A 21123-nucleotide genomic window follows, 5' to 3' on the forward strand; every position below is an offset into this window, starting at 1 on the left:
GTGGGTTACAATTTGCATAAAGGAAATTAAGAGGACAAGGAGGAAGACCTCTTTTGATATAAGGAACGAGCTGGAATCCTGATAGAAGACACATTAAAGAATAAAGGCATATCTTGAAAATTGCTGCAGGAAGAAACAAATGCCTTTAGGCCACTGACTTCTAAGTCCCTTAATGAATGGACATCTAGAATGAAAACACATCTATTTTTATATGACCAACAGAATGCTGAAGGTCTTTCTAAAGTGAAAGACATGTTTCTCTATGAACATATCTTAAAAAAATAAAAAAGAATAATTATACTTGGGAAATAGTTGCAGTTGGTTATGCACCAGCATTGCTCCTGAGCACCACAGCTTCCTGCACCACATGAATTTGCATTCCAGTGAAACAAATCTGTTTCATTGTCATATGAAATGACTGGAGACATGTACACAAACACTGAGTAACCTGGGACCTTCACCCTGCCTGCTGTCAGATGAACCAGCCTGGGATCTAGATGTGACTTCCACTTCTTGAAATGTTCCTGTGCTGCTGCATTGCACAGATGGGGGGAGGGAAACGGAGAGTTTTTGTCCAAAAGGAATATATTTTTGAGGACATAATTTTGTTTCACTTTAATCAGCCAAAAAGCACAGCCTGCATTTTCTCATAGCTGTAAAAAATTATTAAGCTTTCTCTTCAGGGATAACTAAAGTTAGTCAACATGTTGGGTCTTCTGATTTCAGCAGCTTACTGATTCAAATCCATAGATCAGTGCTTACACTCAATTGCAAATATATTACTTTAACTACCTTTGAAGTTAGGAATAATCTTAAATACTGTCTTGAGTTCATACTTTAATACAATAACTTCTGCAAAGGTCTTGTACAACAGTGTGTGATAACCTTTTATAGCTGTGACAGGATGTTTGATTTCCAGCTCCCTGCTCTACAGTGCCCATTTGTGCATATTTAAATACACCAGAGAGTGGAGCTTCTGCTTTCTGCGAAAGTTGGATACCTTTCAAAGGTTAATTTTCCCATTAAAGATAAAACAAAAAGCAGCTGGACAAAGAATTTTTCTGGCCTTACTTTTTTTTCAAAGGAAGTTATTTTTTTTAATCAAAAAAGCACAGTATCTTTACAAAGTAATAAAACTTTGCGGGAAGCCATCAGTACCAAGTTCACTCCAAACTGACAACTTTAATTGCAGTTAATTAAAGTGCATGGAAGGTATGGAAGTAATCTAGCATCCAATCAGTTATTAATCTTCCTACAAATCTCACTGAGGATGGGTCTGGATACTTCAGCTCTACATGGTTTTCCAGTTTGCTGACCCTGCAGGTTTTCTGCTGCCAGTTCAAACCCCAGTACAGCAAATTCAGGCCATCCGATAGTTTGGTTTTACTTTATTACCCTCAAAAATCCTTGGATGGGTCCACTGACTCTGACTCTGTGGCCACCAGGTTGCAAACACCTCTGCCAGCTCCAAGTCCCTGTGTCATTTCCGTTTCCCCCTCTCTGCTCTGTCCCCCTCGAGCACCTGAAGCTCAGCAGGGCTCTGGACCTGCTCCTCCTGCAGTGCTGGAGAAAGGCACCGAGGCTGCCCAGCCAGGATTACCTCCCCAGCTCAACACCTGCGGCTTCCCAAAGCCTCCTGACTACTTCTGAAACCACAGCAGCTCTTGAATGAGGATTTATAATTTAGTTGTGTTTAATAACAGATACAACTGTGACCTTTCCATTTACCACCTGCCTTCCTGTACCCACCATTCTGTTCTGCCCCAAACACCATGATTTGCTCTGACCAGAGATTTTCGAGGAAGACACTGAATTCCTGTCTGCTGGTGTCTATGGAAAATTGTGTTACACATTTTGTATCACCCTGTTACAATGTGCAGTGCTCTACCCCAAGCACAGATGCAAAATAACTACGCAGAGCATTAATACCGCTTTGTCAACTCATCCTTTACCTACATCCCTTTCAGCCAGGGAGATGCAGAATGAAATGTTACAGATAGGTAAGGCTTTATAAATTCATTCAGTTATTTCTGCATTAACATTTATTTAACTAAGTGAATAATTTGATGCAGTTAAAAGGCAGCAGGAAACCACAGTAATGCCAACACAGCATTGAAATGCCTCAATACTTGTTACATCCTTTCTCTTACACCACTTAGCAGACAGAGCAAGCCTCCCCTCCTTGAGCTCCACAAAGAAGCACTACAGCTTTGATCAGCGATATTAAAATTGCCACCACATTCCAGTTTAGTGTGGATGGGTTTCAATGTTGTGGGAGAAGACTCACAATGTGTGTGACAACAACTTGTCTGGGCTGCACACAGGCACACCCAGCACATGTGAAATGAGTTACAGAAATGATATGAATTAATAGACTACTGTAATTTATGCCACTCGTTCTCCTGGCATAATGCAGCACCATGCCAGCCATTAAAATTCATAAAAACAATTCATCGCTTTTTAATTTTTACATATTTATGAGCACTCATTTGAAATGAAAATTATTTTCTTATTGACACTTTCTTCCATCTTGACAAAAAAAAAAAAAAAGAACAATTTTGAACATTAAAGCCTAATGACTTCAATATGTTTTGCTGATATTAATCATACTTGGAATGCCACAAAAATGAAGAGACATTTACCCAAATCCAAAATACAGCAATCAAGTAATTAAGACACCTAATCCAAAGCCAATAAACCAAGCAGCAAATGCGGTGATGTAATTATAGCTGTTTTAGCACCTTTGCCTATTAAGAATATTTGAACAACAAAATAAAAATTAATGGCAACCTCAGCTGCTAACATAAACAGAAACAACTTTCATTTTAAAAGAAAGCAGATGTATTTTCTTAGGTTCAAATGCACAAAGCATTTCCTGTAATATCCACATCACCTTTATTTAGAGCAATCAACTTTCTTTACACTACTGTATGTGAGAGGGTAGACATGAGACTGTTTAGTGAATTAGCACACAACTTAAAATGACTGAACTTTACAAACCATTTCATCAGAGAGAGGGAAAGTCCTCCCTCTGTCTTGCAAAATAAACACAAAGTTGCAACATAAAAACTGGGAGAGACATGAAAGGCACAGGAGCACCCTGACAGGGTAAATTATTTGTATTCATATTAACATTCATCTAAATTTATCCAGAACGATTCTTTGATAACTTTTCTGCTCTTCCTTACGTGGATTTGACAAGAGGAGATGGATGCTGGGATTGCAGCTTTGGAGAACACAAACTGACCCTCACCTGTTTTCTGGGGGAGGGGAGAGAAGAACAAAAAGGGAAAGAAAAGAGGAAGCACCAACAGCCACCTGGAATAGAAAAGCAGCTTTTCCACAACACTTCCAAAAACACAATCCATAACTTCTCATTAATGCAGGGAGCCTGTCCAGCCTGCTATGAAGATTTTGAAACACCCCTGGTTTTCTTCTTTTACCCACCACTTTGGACCACATATTCCTGCTTCTGCTCCAAGGACACACTGAGCTGGAAATCAAGCTCAGCATCGCTCGCTGCTTTAGCGGCACATGGGTTTTTAAGCAGATTTTTAAGCACGTATTTACGTAAGGGTTTTAAAATGTGCTGTTATAAAAACCCAGATGGATGAAGTTTTCAAAATAAAGCAGATGATAAAACTGCACTGGTTGTTTGATAAAATATTGACATTTCCACACCCAAAATTTGTGAAGCGCTTGGGAGCTTCCGTAACTGTTACAGAGCCAGAAAAAGAACCTAACAACAACAAAAGCAACAATTCTTATTCATTTTACTGTCTTCATATAGGTACATATCTTATCAAATTGGGCCTGGAACTCTGATCAATGCCTTTCAAAAGTTTTCTACACAAGAAATAGTTAAATGCCAAGTAGTAAAACAAGTATTTAAAAGGATTTTTAGACAAAAAATTATTACTGGGATTGTCAAGAGGATATATCTCTATTTTCAGAGTGATTGTGCATATTTCCCTTTGCTTTGAGAAAAAGAGGATCATTAACATCTAAATTGAAGTAAATGAGACCAATTTCGACTCTGAAGGGCCTGCAAAGCAGGAAACATGATCCAGCATCCAGCAAACCGGCAAATCAAGTCTGTTATCAGCACCTCTTGAATAAAACTCTGTGTAATGTTGTGTACCCAGCACACAACGCTTTTCTCAAGAGAGGCACAGCCCATAGTGACCTTTGAACAGCCAAGTAGGTGTTAGAATAAAAACAGCCTTGAGATGCTCGGGTTTGTAGTAACTTTACATTTACAAGGTGTATGTCAGCACTGGCGGTGTTTTAGGAGGCTTAGGAGATCCCTGCATTGTTAAAAATAACACCGAGCAGTTCACTCCTTACAGGACTTACAGAACCTGAAATAATCTTGAACCCGACACGAAGCATGACTCAAGAGGAAAAACTGCAGAAGGGTGAAAAAAGGGTTTTCATTTTCACAGACTGCATCCAGCCACAAACATCACACATCCTGAGAGTCAGAGGAGCGTGGGATCCTGCAGGGACACGTGGAGCAGGGCTCCAGGGCCCTGGTGCATTACTAACATGACAACAGATCCCTGACATCCCCATTACGATCCAGATGTGTCACCTGAGGCTCAGATTTAGAAAAAAATCCTCTCCATCATGCACCTGTCCTCCTCACAGACAGGTGCCACTCGGTGCAGCTGAGTGGAGCCTCAGCACTTTCATATATTACACATCAGCTCTGAGCTGTAACTGCAGGGTGAGTCCCTGTGGAATAATCTCTTCTGTGAGCACTTTCAAAAGTGCCTTGGGTAGGATTAGCTTCTGGCTCTGAACAGGGAAAGAGAACAAAAATATTTTGCCTGGGAAAGGGACTGTAAAATACTTATCTGTTTGTTATTCCTGCTCTTAGAATCTTCCCATTTGTAATTTACACTTTTATTACTGTATCAAAACATGAAAGATAAAAGTTGAATGCCAGCTGCAGCCAGGTTCATAATGAATAACACTTCAGAGCCCTAATGAGTGTTTAACACTCCCCTAATGCAGGCAGTGCACAACAATCATCTCTATAATCAGGTTATGAAGATTCTTTGGCGAAGTCCCCTCTCTCTTCCCTCCCTCCAACACAACAAACAGCCAGGCTGCCTCAAAAATTAGCAAGGGAAGGACACACCAACGTTTCTACCACACAGATTTAAAAAACATATTTCAAACTTCAAATAGTGCTGGGGAACTGTGAGAAAAAAAATGGGGAAAAAATCTGAAGAGTACAACTGCAATATGCTTTCATATTTTTTACACCCTGGTATTGCCAACAGCAAGATTAAACTGTAAGAAACAATGACAAGCTAAGGCTTTGTCATTTGTGTGATACGTGCAACAATGGAAATAGCAAAGGAGTTGTTTTCCATTTTGTCTAAGACTTGGTTAAGGGGGTAAAAGCACATGGGTGGAAACACTGAAATGTCTTTGTTCACTGGTGGTGTGGCAGCCAAGGAGCCCTGCACAGGCCTGGATGGGGATGGAGGGAAGTGTTCACGTTGGACAGGGCTTGGAGCAGCTTGGCCTGGGTGTTCCTGCCCACGGCAGGGGATGGAAAGGGATGAGCTTCAAGGTCCCTCCCAACCCAAACCTGTCCATGGTTCTCTATTCATTTGAGTGCTACAATCTCTTCTTCCCCAAGTATGACATTTCGAAAAATAAACCAGCCAAATAAGGATTAGCATCTCTTAATTTTTTTTTTTTTTTTTTTTTTTTTTTGTAGTATCTACTTTGGAAACTTCAGACTATTCAAAATATTTACTGTTCACCATGTTTCACAGCTACAAGAGCCCAACTGGACAGCAAATGCTGTGCAATCATACAGAGGCCTTCGTTATCATTGATTTTTCCTCTTTCTCTTTTCTCCACATTCATTAAGCCCTTCATTCTTTATTGGAAATGCATAGAGAGGATGGGAATCCTTACTCCAGAAAAAAGCACTTTATTGTTACTTCTTTCAGAATTTTAATTGTCTTTTCCAAGATTAAAGACCATTTATTGCTTTAAATTTGGGTTTAATTATGTACTGGATGAAGACTGAATCATCCCTCTAAATTCTGCGCAGTCTCTAGGCTTCTACCAAAAAAATAAAATAATTTTAACATATTTTATTTTCTTTAATGCATGAACCATTATTAATCATAAAATCACAGAACTGTAGAATGGTTTGGGTTGGAAGAGATGTTAAAGACCATCTAGTTCCACCCCCCAGCCATGTGCAGGGACACCTTCCACTGGACCAGGTCTTAGGCAATATAAGCACAGGAAGGAATTTAAGAATACAGCATTTCACCATTCCACCCTTTATCTTTTGTCTGATATTTAATACCCACAAAATGAACTATTTCTGTAAGCAGGAAGTCCTTAGCAAAGGAAGTGTCCAACTCCCAGCTGGGTTTTTTCAGAACTAGCTGCAAATGCCATTTTTGCAGTTAACCAAGCAGAGCATTCCAGCTCAGCTGAGAACCCTCTGTGAATGCAGTGAATGGAAACAGCAGCACAAAACCAGACCTTTCTGTAAACACTTACTACCAAAATAAACACATTTCTGCTGCTTACTGGTAGACAGCAAGGTGAGAGCAGCATTTCTTAGGCAGGCAGAAAACAGGGGGTTCCTAAATAGGGAGGTAACTGCATCTTCTGCTTGAAGGTTTTGAGATGCCAATCATTGATTTCTGAGCAGGGATGGAATCCCCAGTGGGGATGGGACCAAGCCCATCATTCCCAGGTATTTCCATACCCTGCCAGCACTCACACTGCTACACTGATGCTCCTGACAGATTCCTGGTGATCTATTAGCAGTTTACTCCTGCTGACTAAATGCAAGGCAACCAGACAGCAATGCAAATTAGTAAGCAGGAAGAATCATTAGAAATTTGATTCATTATGGGAAGGAAGACAATAATTTCAAATAGAACTAATAAGTAGTTAAAAAGACATTTTCACTGTGTCCTAATTTCAGTTAATTATAAAAAGACAAACTGTCTAGAAATACTAAATTTTGACTGGAGAAAGGGAAGCTTTAATAATGGGTAAAGGCAACATCTGCAGGATGTTGAGCTTTTTTTAAAAAAGACTGACCTTATTAAGAAAAAAGTGCATTCATATTCATATGGAAGTTTAAATCTGACTTTAATGATTTAAGACTAAAAGCTAATGGGCACAAAGCTGGGTATATAAAGTACAGTAATTATACAGTTATAATTATACAGAAAATGACTAATATGATAATGTTTGTGTTTAATAACATGATGCAGATACACTGTCACAATGGCCTTAGTAAATCAAGCATAGGCTACTCTAAATTATTTCTCTTTGGCTCCTTCTCCCTCACCACCCAACAGCTCTGCAGAGCCCCAGCATCACTGACTGCAGCTGAAAACATCAGTTACTCTTGCATGAAATTGAACTTTATGAAGAATAGGAAGTTACTGATGATCTCCAAATTCAGAAGCATAATAGAAATGCTTATCTTTATACTTGGCATAATTTAAACATTTATACACTAGTAATTTAAAATGGCTGCAATGCCTCATGGTTACGGGGTTTACAAACGATAACTGAACAACCCAGGAACATTTAAAATTCTGCTTTTTCAAATGGGCTATCTCAGCATTCTGCTGCTATTCTGCTCCATGGAATATAGGGATTTAATTTTCTCCTATTACAGTAAGCAATCATGCCTCTATCAGTTTTCCATCTTCACAACAGATGTGCATATTCAAAAACCTAAACATTCACTTCCCAAAACAAAAACCAAAGTCAAACCAAGACAAAACAGAAAATATGGCCAATTATAACTTTTAGCCCATATATGCCATAAAAAAACAGAAAACAAGAAAACATGGTTGCTATAAACAGCCTGTCAAACAGAAGCATTCCAATAGGATAAATATGACCTTCTTTTTAATATATACAATTAACTTGCCTTTTTAAATGAATGTTTCAGTCCTAAATTTTGTATTTAATAATGTATTTCAGGATTGAAACAGTCAATTTTTAAAATTATTCTTTTATATTTCTGTTTTGTTTTTGTTTGTTTCCCTGGAAAGCCAAACATGGATCAGTGTGTGGACTGGATATTTCCACTTACAATTATAAATGAGAAATACAAACAAGATAAAATGAATTAAATTAAATGTAGGCAATTCTGCTGCAGCTTTTAAGAGGAAGAAGTCAAATAGAATATGATTGTCAGGACAAATTTGTTAAATAGATTTAGCAAAAATTTAGCAAAAACAAACATGTACGTTTGTGCTTATAATGCCTGTAATCTGTTGAAGTATATTACTGCAAGTCAGGAACAGTTTTAAAGCTTGGGTTCAGTTCAAACCCTCATTCTCAAAGATTTGTGTTTGCTTATCAGCTAAGGATTTCCATAAAGGAAAACAAGATGACCATCACAAAATTTCAGCTGGCTATTTCACATCTGGTCAGAAATAATTTAAAGACACCAGCTGGGTTTCGTCTCCCCCACTCAGGACCTGTCTGCTCAGAGGCAGCGAGGATGAAATGCCTGAACACAGCCAGAGCCCCACAGTCAAAATATTAAATAAATATATAAATAAACACTAAAAAAAAAACCCCTACAAACTCCACTTTTTAAAAGCCTGAGTTTTAAAGACTGAGATTTGATTTGGACTGAACTCAATTACTCAGACTTTAGCAGAGTTGTTCTGCAAACTGAGGTTGCTGCATTTTTAAAACCCTGACAAGTATCTATATACATGAGCCTGCTTCATCAGCAATTTTGTTTCTTTTCCTAGGATGCTGAACTCTGCTGAAAGAAGCCTCATTCCAAGACTTCAGCATACAGAAAACTCCAATTCACTTGCTCCCAAGGCAGTTTATTTACTAAAGTCTGGTAAAAAAATTAAACAATAAATTATATCTGAGTACAAGTTCATGATTGGGTTTAAACAAACATCTGCTTCTGAGACAACAGAAAATCCTTTTTTTTTTTTTTTTTAAACATCTCTTTAGAAATATGAAGGTGATTTTTCTTTCCTGCATCTTTTAGCTTTGCTGTAATTGCAATAAAAGATGCAATCCAGCTCAAATGGCTGCAGCTGACACCAAACTCAGGGGGCGAAAAAAAAAGGAACAATCCAAGTTTCTTAAACCCAACAGCTGAAAAACAGACAAAAGCCAGGTTTTACTGGACCTTATCCTCATCCATTTGGAGCACAGCAGGAATCATCCACACTGCAGAACTGGGCACAGACCTTAAATCCAGCAAAAATGGTTCCTTTTGGTCTGCATTAAAGACAAAGCGATAAACAGAAATAAAGCTGCAATTTTACATAAATAAAAGAAACCAGGGAACAAAATACCCTGAGGCTACATATATCTAGACACCAAGAGTCCTTATGGTCTCACAATCAGTTTGATTTTTCTCTTGCTTTTGGGTATATCTAAAGGAAAAAAAAACACCTCTTCCACCTTAGCAAACTGTTCAGGAAACATTTGCTGGCCAAAGTGGATGGCTGGAGAAATAACACTATTGCCTGTGGATGTACCACTAACCTCCCATGTTAGGAGTTTGGAAATGCAAAACACATAAACCCTAAGTTTTTTAAGGGTGAATTCAGTAATAAGCTAATTGCATAAACAAGGGTGAACTTTAACCACTGCTCTTGTGTGTGCAACCACAACCAAGGTGCTGTGCAAGCCTCCCTTGCTGTCCTGCTCGTTTGTCTCTGTCCTGATCTCTGGGAGGGGCCCAGGGTGGGCAGAGAGTGTGTTCTGAGTGCTCCTGATTTCTGGAAACTGGCTGTAGGCAAAGCCAGATCACTGCTCTGCCTGTGCATGCACACATTGCCACCCACCCGCAGCCCTCTGAGTGCGATGGATTTCAGGTCACAGATCAATTAACTCCTGTGCTTGCACCACCGTGCAAGGCTGGGGCTGGATTTCCAGATGTGGAACCTGCAACCTCTGATCTGCAGCAGAAGAGTGCAGTGCTGAGTGACAGACTGCTTCATGGACCCTGGAGATGTCCCTGAAAGATGTCAAGAGCCACCTTCAGCAGAGCCAGATGTCAGCACCTGCTGTTTGCTGACTCCAAGACATCCATGACCACACTGGAGGATACAGCTTACCTTAAAAATACAAAATGTAATGATATCAAAACAAACAAAACAATACACTGCATTTGCAAGCCAAATTTCAGCTTTCACACTTAAGAACGACTGTATTTGGGATAATATTTGATTAAAGTAAATTTAGGGGGCTAGATATTTTTCCCCAAGATGTTGAAATCTTACAATACTTAGAATTTTCATGAGTCAAACAAATAGCAAATCATTATGCTAGATAAATTTCCATCCTCATTTAAAATAAATAAATAAAATGAAATTAATAAAAACAAACCAACCTACAAAACCCTCCCAAAATAATCCCTGCAAACACTCAAGAATTCATGTACAAATCAAACAGATATCTGTGTTATAAAAGGAGTTGGAAATGCCAAAAAGCAGAATAAGAAATGGCACTGAAGTGATATACTGGGAACCTTTCACTTCTGGATCACCTCTGGAGTGTGCTTAGAGCTACTCAGACTGACACTGGACATTAAAGCACAAGATAAAAGTAGAAGTGTTCATTTTGCTGCTGTACACCGGGCACTGAAGAAATTAATCCCTCCCTCACCCAGAAACTTGCCCTGAAACTTCCACATGGCATGGGATGGAGGGAACATATATAATTACATCCAGACTCACATTCCAACCTGGTTTATAACCCTGTCATTAGTACAGTGCCTGCAGCATTTTGGGTGTATGGCCAACTGGGGGTTGGAAAAGTCTCTCCTGAAACAAGGAACAAGGTGGAAACCTCCTCCCTGATCTGAGGCTTCTATCAGTGCAATGGCAAGTGGCTGGTGCTGCCAGGTTTCCTAACTGACCACAACTGCAGCAAAAATGTTTTCTGGGAAAATTATCACACTCACTTTGCTGCTCATTCTTTCCCAACCTTTCACGTCCATCCTTCATAGGGTTTTATACATCCTCTTGATTTCCAGCTCAGTTCAAACCCCACCATTTAGAAAAAGCTTCCTTTTGCACAGACTTTGTTTTTTTTCTATTTCATTTGAACACTCTGCTGTTAGAAATGAGCCAATTAAGCCCACAAAGGCACTTGTCAGTAGTCCTTGAGATATCGATATAGTATTTACCTTCCTAAGATAAAGTCACTTGAGAACTATTGAGGGAGTTTAACCCTGAGCTGCCTGCAGAGCATGGGCAGCTCCTGCTGCTCATCTCAAATGAGACTTGAGGCTAAAAACTGAAGCAAGTGACTTGCACAAAGCAAAACAAGGGGCAACCCAAGCCTACAGAGAAAATCTTGTTCAACCAAAAATTGAGAGAAGTCTTTCTTTCTTAGCCCATCTGTGGCTTTGAGTCTCCCGAGCACAACACGGCGCCGAGCTTTAATGGGTGCAAGCTGCCACTTTACTCTCTCCCTGCACATAAACATCCCAAAATTCAGTGGCAGACATCTATTGTTAGAGCAGACACCATGCTATAGCAAGCACAGATTCCCTCCAAAGCAAAAGCCAATTAATTGCATGTCTTACAATTTGTTAAAAAGAAACAAACAAACAAAAAAAAACCCCAAAGTTTAATTGCGTTTTAATATAAAATCTTTACACTTTTTCAAATGATTAGGTTATTTCACAGTTTATTATGAAACATTTCCTGTTATCATTAACTGAAAGTTAATAGTTTTCTGGTGTGGTGGCTGGAGTGTAGTAACTGCAGTGACACACCAACATGAATTTTAAGTTGCTGCATATGGCAGCAGTACAAATCTGACCTGCCAGCCAGAAACAATAGACAGAAAATTCCAAGTATATGAAAATTAGAGCTTACATTGTTCAAGGTATTGAGCTTCCCTTTGTCACCAAAATAAATGGTAGAACACATAAATGGCAGAACTTTCCTGGAGTACAAGGCCTAAATTAAATGGCTAAAGGGTAACTGCAGGTCTGGGTTCAGAAGCTGTTGGAAGCTTTTAGAGAGAGCTGGGCATTTCAATGATTCTTTTTCCCTGTGAAAACTGCACACATTTCATACATTTCACTCTTTTTAGAAAATGAAAGCAGACAAAAAAAGTATTATTCATGTTCTGCTAGGGCTCTTCAGAGAACACAAAACTGGGGTTGGTGCAGTGTTTTACATTTTGCTGGGAGAGCTCTGCAGTCAGATGGAGATGCCACCTCGGTCCTGCTCTGTAAAGTGAACACAGATGCAAAACTTTGATTTAGACATTCAGTCCTAAACATTTAAGTCAGAACTTGCCATAGAAATCCTTCAGAAACCACATGACTGCTCCATGTCCTTGAAACAGGCACAGCTGTCTGCCTCACTGAGGTCCATCCCAAAAAAACACCCGATGCTCACACAACACGTTTTGTCTCTGTGTGCTCTTAATAGGCTTCCGTTTACCTGCTGGAGTGCAACCTGTCAGCTTGGCCACCTCACATGCCTGCAAGCCTCAATGGTATTTGTTTCTTTCCCTTTTGTTCCAAGCCAGGCTGAGTAAAGTCAGCCAGGAGGGTTTGAGCATCAATACACCACTGGCAGATACCCTCAGAGAGAGCAATTTCCTGCCGAAGAGTTGGCAACAGCCACCACAAGCTGCCCCCCTGAAGTCAGCTTTGTCCTACTTGGCTGAGTTTATTTTGTCAATAAGAGGTCACAGTCACGTGCACAGAGTTTGAGAAACTTCAGATGCAGTGTATGGTAACACATGGCTCACCACGGCGTGAAGAGAAGATGAGAATTTCAGTAAAACTACCAAGCAGGAAGGGACAGAGGTGCTTCCATCCCTTGCTGTAAGTGGGAGGAAAGCACAGCATTTCTCAAGGGTGTTCCTGGGAGTCTCCTCTACAGGGCTCCTCCTAAGCCCGTGGTACAGCTTCACAAACCTCCTTCCTTTTAATATCCACACATCACCACAGTGCTTGGCACTAAGACTGGCTGCACTGTGTCTGCATTGAGCCAGCAGCACTCGTTTGTCTCAGCACCACACAAATTCCCTCCTGGCTTCAGACCTTTGGAGGGAAAGCACAAAGTGCTTTTGGTCCCCCAGGCACCTGCTCAGCACTCAGAGAGCCTCTGTTATTCCTGCCACTGCGGTGAGCTGCCCTCAAGTGTCCTTCCAAGGGCCACTCTTTGGAGCTCTCCAGCCCATTTTCCCCTTTGCAGCTCCAGTTCTCCTGGACAGGGAAGACTATCTCCCATCTGCCTCAAAGCAGGGTCTCCCCAAAGACCATTCTGGATATGGGAAAAGAAAGGGAGCTTTATGTTACCCTGTCTACAAGGATACCTGCACCTGAGTTTTTCTGGAGTACAGCCTGCATTTCCAGTCACCTAAAACAACCAGTTTTGGGGATCACCTACAATCTCATCTCATCAATCACATACAGACCAACCACCAAACAACACACCTGGATCTAGGCCTTATGTGGAATAGAAAGGTGGTCTGCATCTCTCGTTCTGTTCTCAGTACATCCTGCTCTGAAATTCAAACTTCCTAAAAGTTTTTCCTTCTGCAGCATCTGAGTAAGAGCTCACTGTGCCACAGAGCCACTGATCTCAGAGCAGATGAGAATTTCTAGGTAACTATTTTAAGCCTGCCTTAAAATTTTTACACTAACAATCATCATCTAACCAAAAAAAAAATGCAGAAATAAGGATCCAGCCTTTGTCTCATCTGGCCCTTGAAATTATAATTCTTCCACAACAGAGAAGTTAATTGAATTCCAATTTTAAATGTACCTCTAAGACAAGAAACACACTGTACACATTACAGCATCCCATGGTGAGAAAGAGTCTTTGATAGAATTAGAATTTGCTTTCTTGCATCTCAAATGCAAATTTCTCTGGAGATAGCTAAAAAAATCTGGTAAGAAACAAAAAACTCTTCAGCAATAAAATATTTTTAGTACATAAACAAACCAAAATATTCTCATTTGCATATGGTGCATCTTCATCTCCTGTGACATTTTTTATTTTTATCCTATATGACAATGCTACTGACAAACTAAATAACCAGAAAAAGCAGGCGACATTTCTGATGCCAGATGCTGAAGATCAATAGCTATTTCCCAGAGTTTATGGCATAATTAAAATTTGTAATAGGAATAATTTTCTCTTCAACCCCTCAGGCTAAGTCTAGAATTATTGACTAAGCCTAAGTTATGTAGTGTAGCATTTGTTATTATGTTTATGGATAATATAAAGGATTTTATGCTTTTTACATGTAATCTGGTAAGTATAGAAACAGTAACTAGGAAAGACTTCTCTGTATCAGGAAAGAAGGAGTTATAAACATTTTGTTGTTCAGGTTGTTGTTCAGAGGGCAGGGTTTATATAATTATCTGCTATTTAAGCAGTGCTCCAGTCTACAGGAGGTGGCCACAATGCCCATAAACTACCAGAGAACTGAATCTCCAGTCCCTCAGAGCTCACAGGGCCTTTGCTCCATGAAGACAGTGCCAGAGCCACTGGTGCTGCCAGGAGCTGGAGCAATATATGGTAATTTAAATTATATTTACTGCCATATGGGAATGGCTGAGTATTTATAACCCAAAGAGTCTGCCTATGCTTTTCTCTATCCAAGGCATACAGACAGCAAAAAATGCAAGAGCAGAGTTCATGAAGGACAACTACACATCACTGCCAAAAGGAGGGAGAAACAACAATCCTTCTGCACAACCATCTCATGGTTTGGGTTTGCTGTAACTTCAGACTACCAGGTCAAATAGACTCTGTTTATAAGTGAAAATATATATATTTGTTTGCTGTCTGCCCTAAAAACTCATTCCTAGGCAGTGGAAGAGTAACTGGATTATTTCTTGCTCATGTCTCAATCAAGGCTAATAACAACACAAACCAAATTAAACCCTCTTGATACCAGTGCAACCCCATTACTTTCATTGCATTTTCACAAATATAGCAAAACTAGAAAGTTGGTAGACATTTCTGCTGATGAGGCACAAGAACAAATACAGTCTGACTCAGTCCCTCTTTGCAAGGCTAGCAGGAATAAAATGTGGTAAACTTAATTGTGTTATGAAGGCACAGAAAATCTGAGCTTACACAGACAGCACAAATGCCACTTTTAAAAGCACCATTTGAAGAAAAAGATGAATATGTATACAAATTGACAAAGCCAGCTACTATGCCTAGCACTGTGGATGCACAGTAACATTCGGGCTAAAAAGCACAGCTCCAATTCCTATAACTGTTTCTACAGGGATGGATTTAGTTAACTTCAGCTTATGCTTTTTATACTCCTGAATGCTAAGAAGAGCTTCAGGATATGACCAAAATATAACCAGAAACATGAAACAGGAAAAAGGCAGAAGCAGCTGCAGCAATACTCCAAGAGAGCTGACCCTTGGTACCAGGCAGGTCCAAAGGAACCTGTGGCTCTCCACCAGCTGCAGCTTGAGTGTGGGCTCTAAGAAACCCAGAATTTTAAAATCTGAGTGAAAAGCTCCAGCATTACATGCACATTTTTCTCAAGAGGGAAGAAGATAACAAGTCTCTTGGAAGTTCCCTGTTGGTTTGCAATGATTTCTAGCTACTTGCCTGATGTACATGAGTCAATCTTTCTTGCTTCTCTGATTGCTGATTAAATGCAAAATGAACAGTCTTGCAGTTATTAGTCTCAGTTCTATATGTCCCATAACCAGGAGACTAATTAGAGACCAGGCCTTGAGGAGGGCAAGGGGGAAACAGAACCAAACAAATCCCCCAGCACAAAACCAAACACTCAGGAAATAAAAAAATTCTAAAGAGCCTGGATCAGAACAACATGAACAAAAACCCAGCATCACTTCTCTTTAAAAAACACACTCAAGAACTCACTGGTGATGATCATGGAGATGCTGTTACTTCAAGAAAAGGAAAAAAGCAAATAAAAGAAAACCTCTCACCATCACCACCTTTTCCACTAGGACCATGGAATGAAATCCCTATACAGAGATGGAAAAATTTCCAGCCACTTCCAGAAAACTTCCAGTACTCGAAGGAGGAGAAAGGAAGAGAGCTTGTCAGGACCTGCTATGAATGCAGAGCACTCTTTAGTTTATGAACTAGTTCATATCTGCATAAGAAGTTTACATAAAACCAGATTTCCTTTGCCTGAACTGCTCAGACCACATTGATATTCCCTCCGCGCCAGCCTCCGCTCTTTGCTTTTCTCCAGTAAGTGACTGACTTTTAGAAAAAGAGGTGCAGGAGCAGCCAAAATAAACATAACCCTTACCACACACACTGAACAATGATGTACTGGGGGGAAAAAAACCAACAACTTGCCTTGGCTCACTTCCCTAGGGTGGCAAACACTGAATCCGACAGAACCTACTGCTGACAAGGGCTTATTCCTACATTTGGTAGAATTTCAAAGTTTAAAGCAGTTTTATGAGGAAAAGTTTTCGAACACTTTGCAAACATCATCCTTTTGCTGTTCATCTACTATGTTTTCAATTTCAGTTTTATTTATTGCAGCAAGATGTTTCATTTTCAGGAACACATATTAGGATGCAATCATCTGCAACATACCTTTAAGAACTGGAAAGGATTATAACAGCAAAACAACAATAATACCAAGCAGATTGGGAGCTGAAAGTCTTGGACTTGATATCCAGTTTTGTGGTCAATTCTCACCATTGCAGACAGATTCCCTCTTATCATGCTACAATTTATGCAGTTTTCTCAGATTTAATATGCTTATATTAGTGATAATATTTGCGTAGAACTGAAATCTCAGCTCCTGATTTGTGAGCACATATAAACTGGGAAATGAAAGCTAAAAAAGCCCAGGAATTCCTGTGATAAAAGAGTTAAAAGCACCCTGAAAATGTTCGAATGACTTCAGCTGAAGTAAAAAGAGTGCTCTGTGCTGTTCCAGCTGCTGATGGCTCTGCGGGACTATTTAAATCTTGTATTTTTCACAGCACCAGGATAGTGATCAGAACATACTTCTCCAGCTCTCTAGATTCACCACTTTGAAATGAAAGTCAAAAATCTACAGGAGGCAGCAATAAAACGAATTATTTTAAATTACCCATTGTTACTGTACCTGGTTGGGGAATAGAGCCAAGCTGTGCAAGAAATGCTGTCACAGGAAACCCTTGCTATTATCATTCAAAAAGAGCCAAAAAGGGGCCCAGTGATGTTCTGTGAGTAACTGTCCAGAGAGCAAACCTCGATTTGCAGGGCTGAGGTCATCCAACACCGAGGGGAGAGGAAGCACTTTCACAATGCACCTTCAGAACTGCCACTCTTTTTACAGAGTCCCCCAGTTAATAACTGCAGCTGATTAAAACATTCATTAACATTATTCAGAGTTCTGCTGTCAAAAACACAAACCTGAAATAAAATTGTTCAGGTAGCCTAACAAGCTGGGTAGACCTGGTAGCCAAGAAGCAAATTTGAGACTGAAATTTGCTTTCTGGGACATTTCCCTCTCAATTCCCAGTGCTCCATGCAAGCACGCCAGGATCTTTTTGTAGGCTCTTGATATTTTCCCATCACCTTTCTCAGCAAAAAGTAGTAGCTGCTTCTTTTAGAACTGGTCTGTAAATATTTCATGAAACTACATATATATTGATCTAAAAATCAACATCAGAACACAAGAACAAACCCTAAGGAACACACATTCGGAGCTGATCCAAAGCCCAGATCAATTACAGAGGGAATCTGAACTTGCTGGGAACTGCTTTTAGAAATAATACAGTTGTTTAATAATATGTTTATATTAAATATATATATATATAATGAAACCATTTATAAAAATGTTTAAGTTATGTTAATAAACAGCACATAGGGGAGACCTGAAAAAACCCAAAATTTTTAGGATGTTTTATTAATAATGCTCATATGACTCCTCTCATTCTTGCTCATTTATTTACCTGTGCCTCTCAAGAACTGAAAGAACAAGCTGCTTTAACTTGAACTTCTCAGTTCAGCTCTCTCCTCTGTCGGCCAGAGGCAAGCATGGATAACACACACTTAGCAAGCCAGCAAAGCTGCTACCATCATCTAGCAACACAATACAGTGTAAAATCAATTACAACTCATGTACAATGTCATCAAATTAAAATTTACAGTAATTGCATCTTGTGGGCCTTATATTGTCTCATTCTCCAGTAAACAGTACTTAATTCATGGGAAGACTGAAAACAACAACTCGTGTGAAGGGAATGGATCTTGATTCTAAAAGCAAAAACCCCAGCAACAACAGAAGAGGAAAAACCCCAAAGCAGCAGAAAAGTGCAAGGTGCTGCTGGTGAGTTCCAGCACATTTCTGCAGGGCTGCCTGAACCAGGGATCAATCCAGGGCTGGCAGTCAAAGCCCCATTGTTCAGAGCTTTGCTCTTTTCACTTGTCACACCCCGGCTGCGGGAACGGAGCTCTGAACCATTTCCAGCAGCAGCAAAACAACAACAGAACGGAACCAAGAGTTAATTTATTCTCTGGGCTGACTGTACTTGGTGCAAAACAAAAATGCTGTGACGGCAGAGTGACCTTATATTTGCTGATTGACCAGATGGCGAGAATTACTGACTTATGTAAGCCCCAAGCCTCCTTCCCCATCTGACGGCTGCTGGGGGAAATCAAATAAAGGGCTCTGCATAGTCTTTAGGGCTCCAACCTAATCATCACAACACCATTAGAATGAAATGCTGCAGGGAAAGGCAAGGAGGGAGCAGGACCAAAACCCTGGATCCTCAAAACCAGTTTGTTTTTTTTCACAGCAGAACTGAAGCCATGGGTACAGCACAGCAAGGAGGTTTGTGCACCTGCTGCCCGGGCCGTATCTCTTCTGCTAATGAATAAGTGAAGCCAACCTCCAGGGCTGTCAATCTGGCACCTTCAGTAATTCACACAAGCCTCAAAGTTCTCTAAAAATAAGTAACATGAAAAGGAACCCAAGTAGTCTCACTAGCAGTGGTTTTGACAGGTATCTTGAGTAATGCTAATCTCTGTACCTTTCAATCCCTAAAAAACACCAGTTGGATCACCAATTATTTGGGACAGTTTCTAAAACCAAGCACACATGGAAATAAGGTTGATGGCAACTGAAAAAATTAAACTGGGGGTGTGTATGTTTGTTTGCATGTATGCACACACAGAAACCCATTTATTTTTTTTAAAAAACAGAATTACTGTGCAGCTCTAATTCTTGTCCCATTTCCATTAACGCAAATCAAGAGGAATTGCATTTGACTTAGCTCACTTAGGCTAATGGAGAAGAGGTATGAATTAAGCCAGAATTGCAATCATAGTTCCCAAAAGACCTGTATAAAATACAACATGCCTGAAAGTATTCTCCATCGGTTTTATTCATAGATTATATTGGCAGAAGTGAAATAGCTCCTCACATACAGCTTAAAATATAAGATTGGAGTTAGACTGGATAACCTTCTGAGCAGCAAACCCCTGTAACCACAAGTAAGAGCCTGAATAAAGGAAGAAAGAAACAATACCAATTCATTCATTACCATACCTGAAATAGTATTTAGACCTGTACAGCATTGAATATTCATGGTGCTTTATTCAATATTAAAATCTGGATCAAAATCTAATTTGCCACCATATGTTTTCCAGATAGTTCCTACATAATTATTGACATACAGGAAAAAAAACCACACCAAAAAAGATAAAAATTAAAAAAAAAAAAAAAAATAAAAAGGCAGGGGAATAGAAGTTCTCTGTGAGCTAACCTGTTCCAGCATTAATGGAGTTATTCCCTATTAAATATGGAAATCTGAGACACACACTTGAACCCCTGGATTACATGTGTGCATGCACATAAAGAATATCTTCAAGGGAAAAATGATAACAACACATCTTGTCACTTACTAGAAATTTACCACTCCAGCTCTCAGAAAATCTTTTGCAAATTTCACGACGGTTTGAAGATTCTTGAAAAATATAAAATAGACACAAAACTATATCCCTTGTATGCAAAGCGTGAGAAAGAGGCCAGGAAGAAACTGGTAAAGTCAAGCAAAAGAAAAGCATGGGTTGAATGTCAGGGGAAAAAAATCCACTGAATGCTAAGAAGATAAAATAATGGAACAACTCCTCAGGGTGATAACACTTTCTGGGATGTTAAAACAGCCTGTTGAAAGAAAAAAGGGCTACTGGGAAAATATTATTTCTCAAAGCAAAAATTTGACATTAATGTTGCAAAAGAAGGACTAAGCAAGATTTATGAAGTGTTGTGTTCAGGATTCTACTGAAAATTTAAAATACCTAGGACAGAATACTCTGTTCTAACATTTAGTCACACAGGTGCCCACAAGGGCTATTTTGCATGCATGTGTTGGTGTAACCTCAGCACAACCCACAAAAGGAAAAAAAAAACATAAAGGCAACAAGCTGAAATAAACCATGAATGCTGAACACAAACAAGATCCTTCATATCCCTGCATTTGCCATGCCCACATGCAACAGGCAGGAAATTTGTGCAAAGCACCTCCTACCCAAAAAAACACTTGCGGAAGGTTTAACTGAGCTACAGAACAGTAACCCCAACATCCACAGATCACCTTAAATTGAAAGCAACCTTTATTGACAGTACACTGCCAAATGCTTACATGATCTTATCAGACCTTTCCTTACCCTCCTAAACGCAAGCAGTGGGTTGCTTTTTTTTTAATAATGCATGGCAGAGATGAGTGATGTGGATTTCCTCCTTGCCCCAGAACACCTGTAAGGACAAGTCCCCTCGCGTGGACGCGCTGCCACAGCCGGCAGCAGAACAAGCTCCCGCACGCCGAGCACGGATGGCCCAGAGCTCCCCACAGCACAGCATTCCACATGTGCTTACCTGGCTGGGCTGCACTGCCTGCACTGGGCTCATTCTCTCCCATTTCCATAAAATAATGAACTCTCCTGAGAGGAACTGAGCCGCTCCAGACAGGGCACTCGGTTGCTGTGCGAGTTCTGACCTCCTGACTTTCCACTGTGGCGCGGTAACCCTATACCTGACTTTCTCCTGGGAATAATCAGCACCTTGCTTCCTGAGCTACCTGGGCCTGCCTGACCTGTTTCTCTATAAACTGACATCATATCCTTTGATCTG

At 40.0% G+C, this 21123-nt stretch overlaps 1 protein-coding gene across 5 annotated transcripts in view; it reads right to left on the reverse strand.

The window, feature by feature from the left end:
* The window catches only part of NAALADL2 (N-acetylated alpha-linked acidic dipeptidase like 2), a 406977-nt gene that overhangs the window by 284566 nt on the left and 101288 nt on the right, over positions 1–21123 (reverse strand). For 2 of the 5 annotated variants that reach the window (XM_086844331.1, XM_086844336.1), the window contains exon 1: positions 20869–21027. The exons of the other annotated variants lie outside the window; for them this stretch is intronic. In XM_086844331.1, coding sequence (XP_086700457.1) covers positions 20869–20917 — 49 coding nt within the window. In that variant the 5' untranslated portion in view covers positions 20918–21027. Of the gene's footprint in view, positions 1–20868; positions 21028–21123 lie in introns of those variants that run through there. 5 annotated transcript variants of the gene reach the window in all.

This window comes from Cyanistes caeruleus, chromosome 10, assembly GCF_971803275.1.
Source record: "Cyanistes caeruleus chromosome 10, bCyaCae1.hap1.1, whole genome shotgun sequence".
NCBI lineage: Eukaryota > Metazoa > Chordata > Aves > Passeriformes > Paridae > Cyanistes > Cyanistes caeruleus.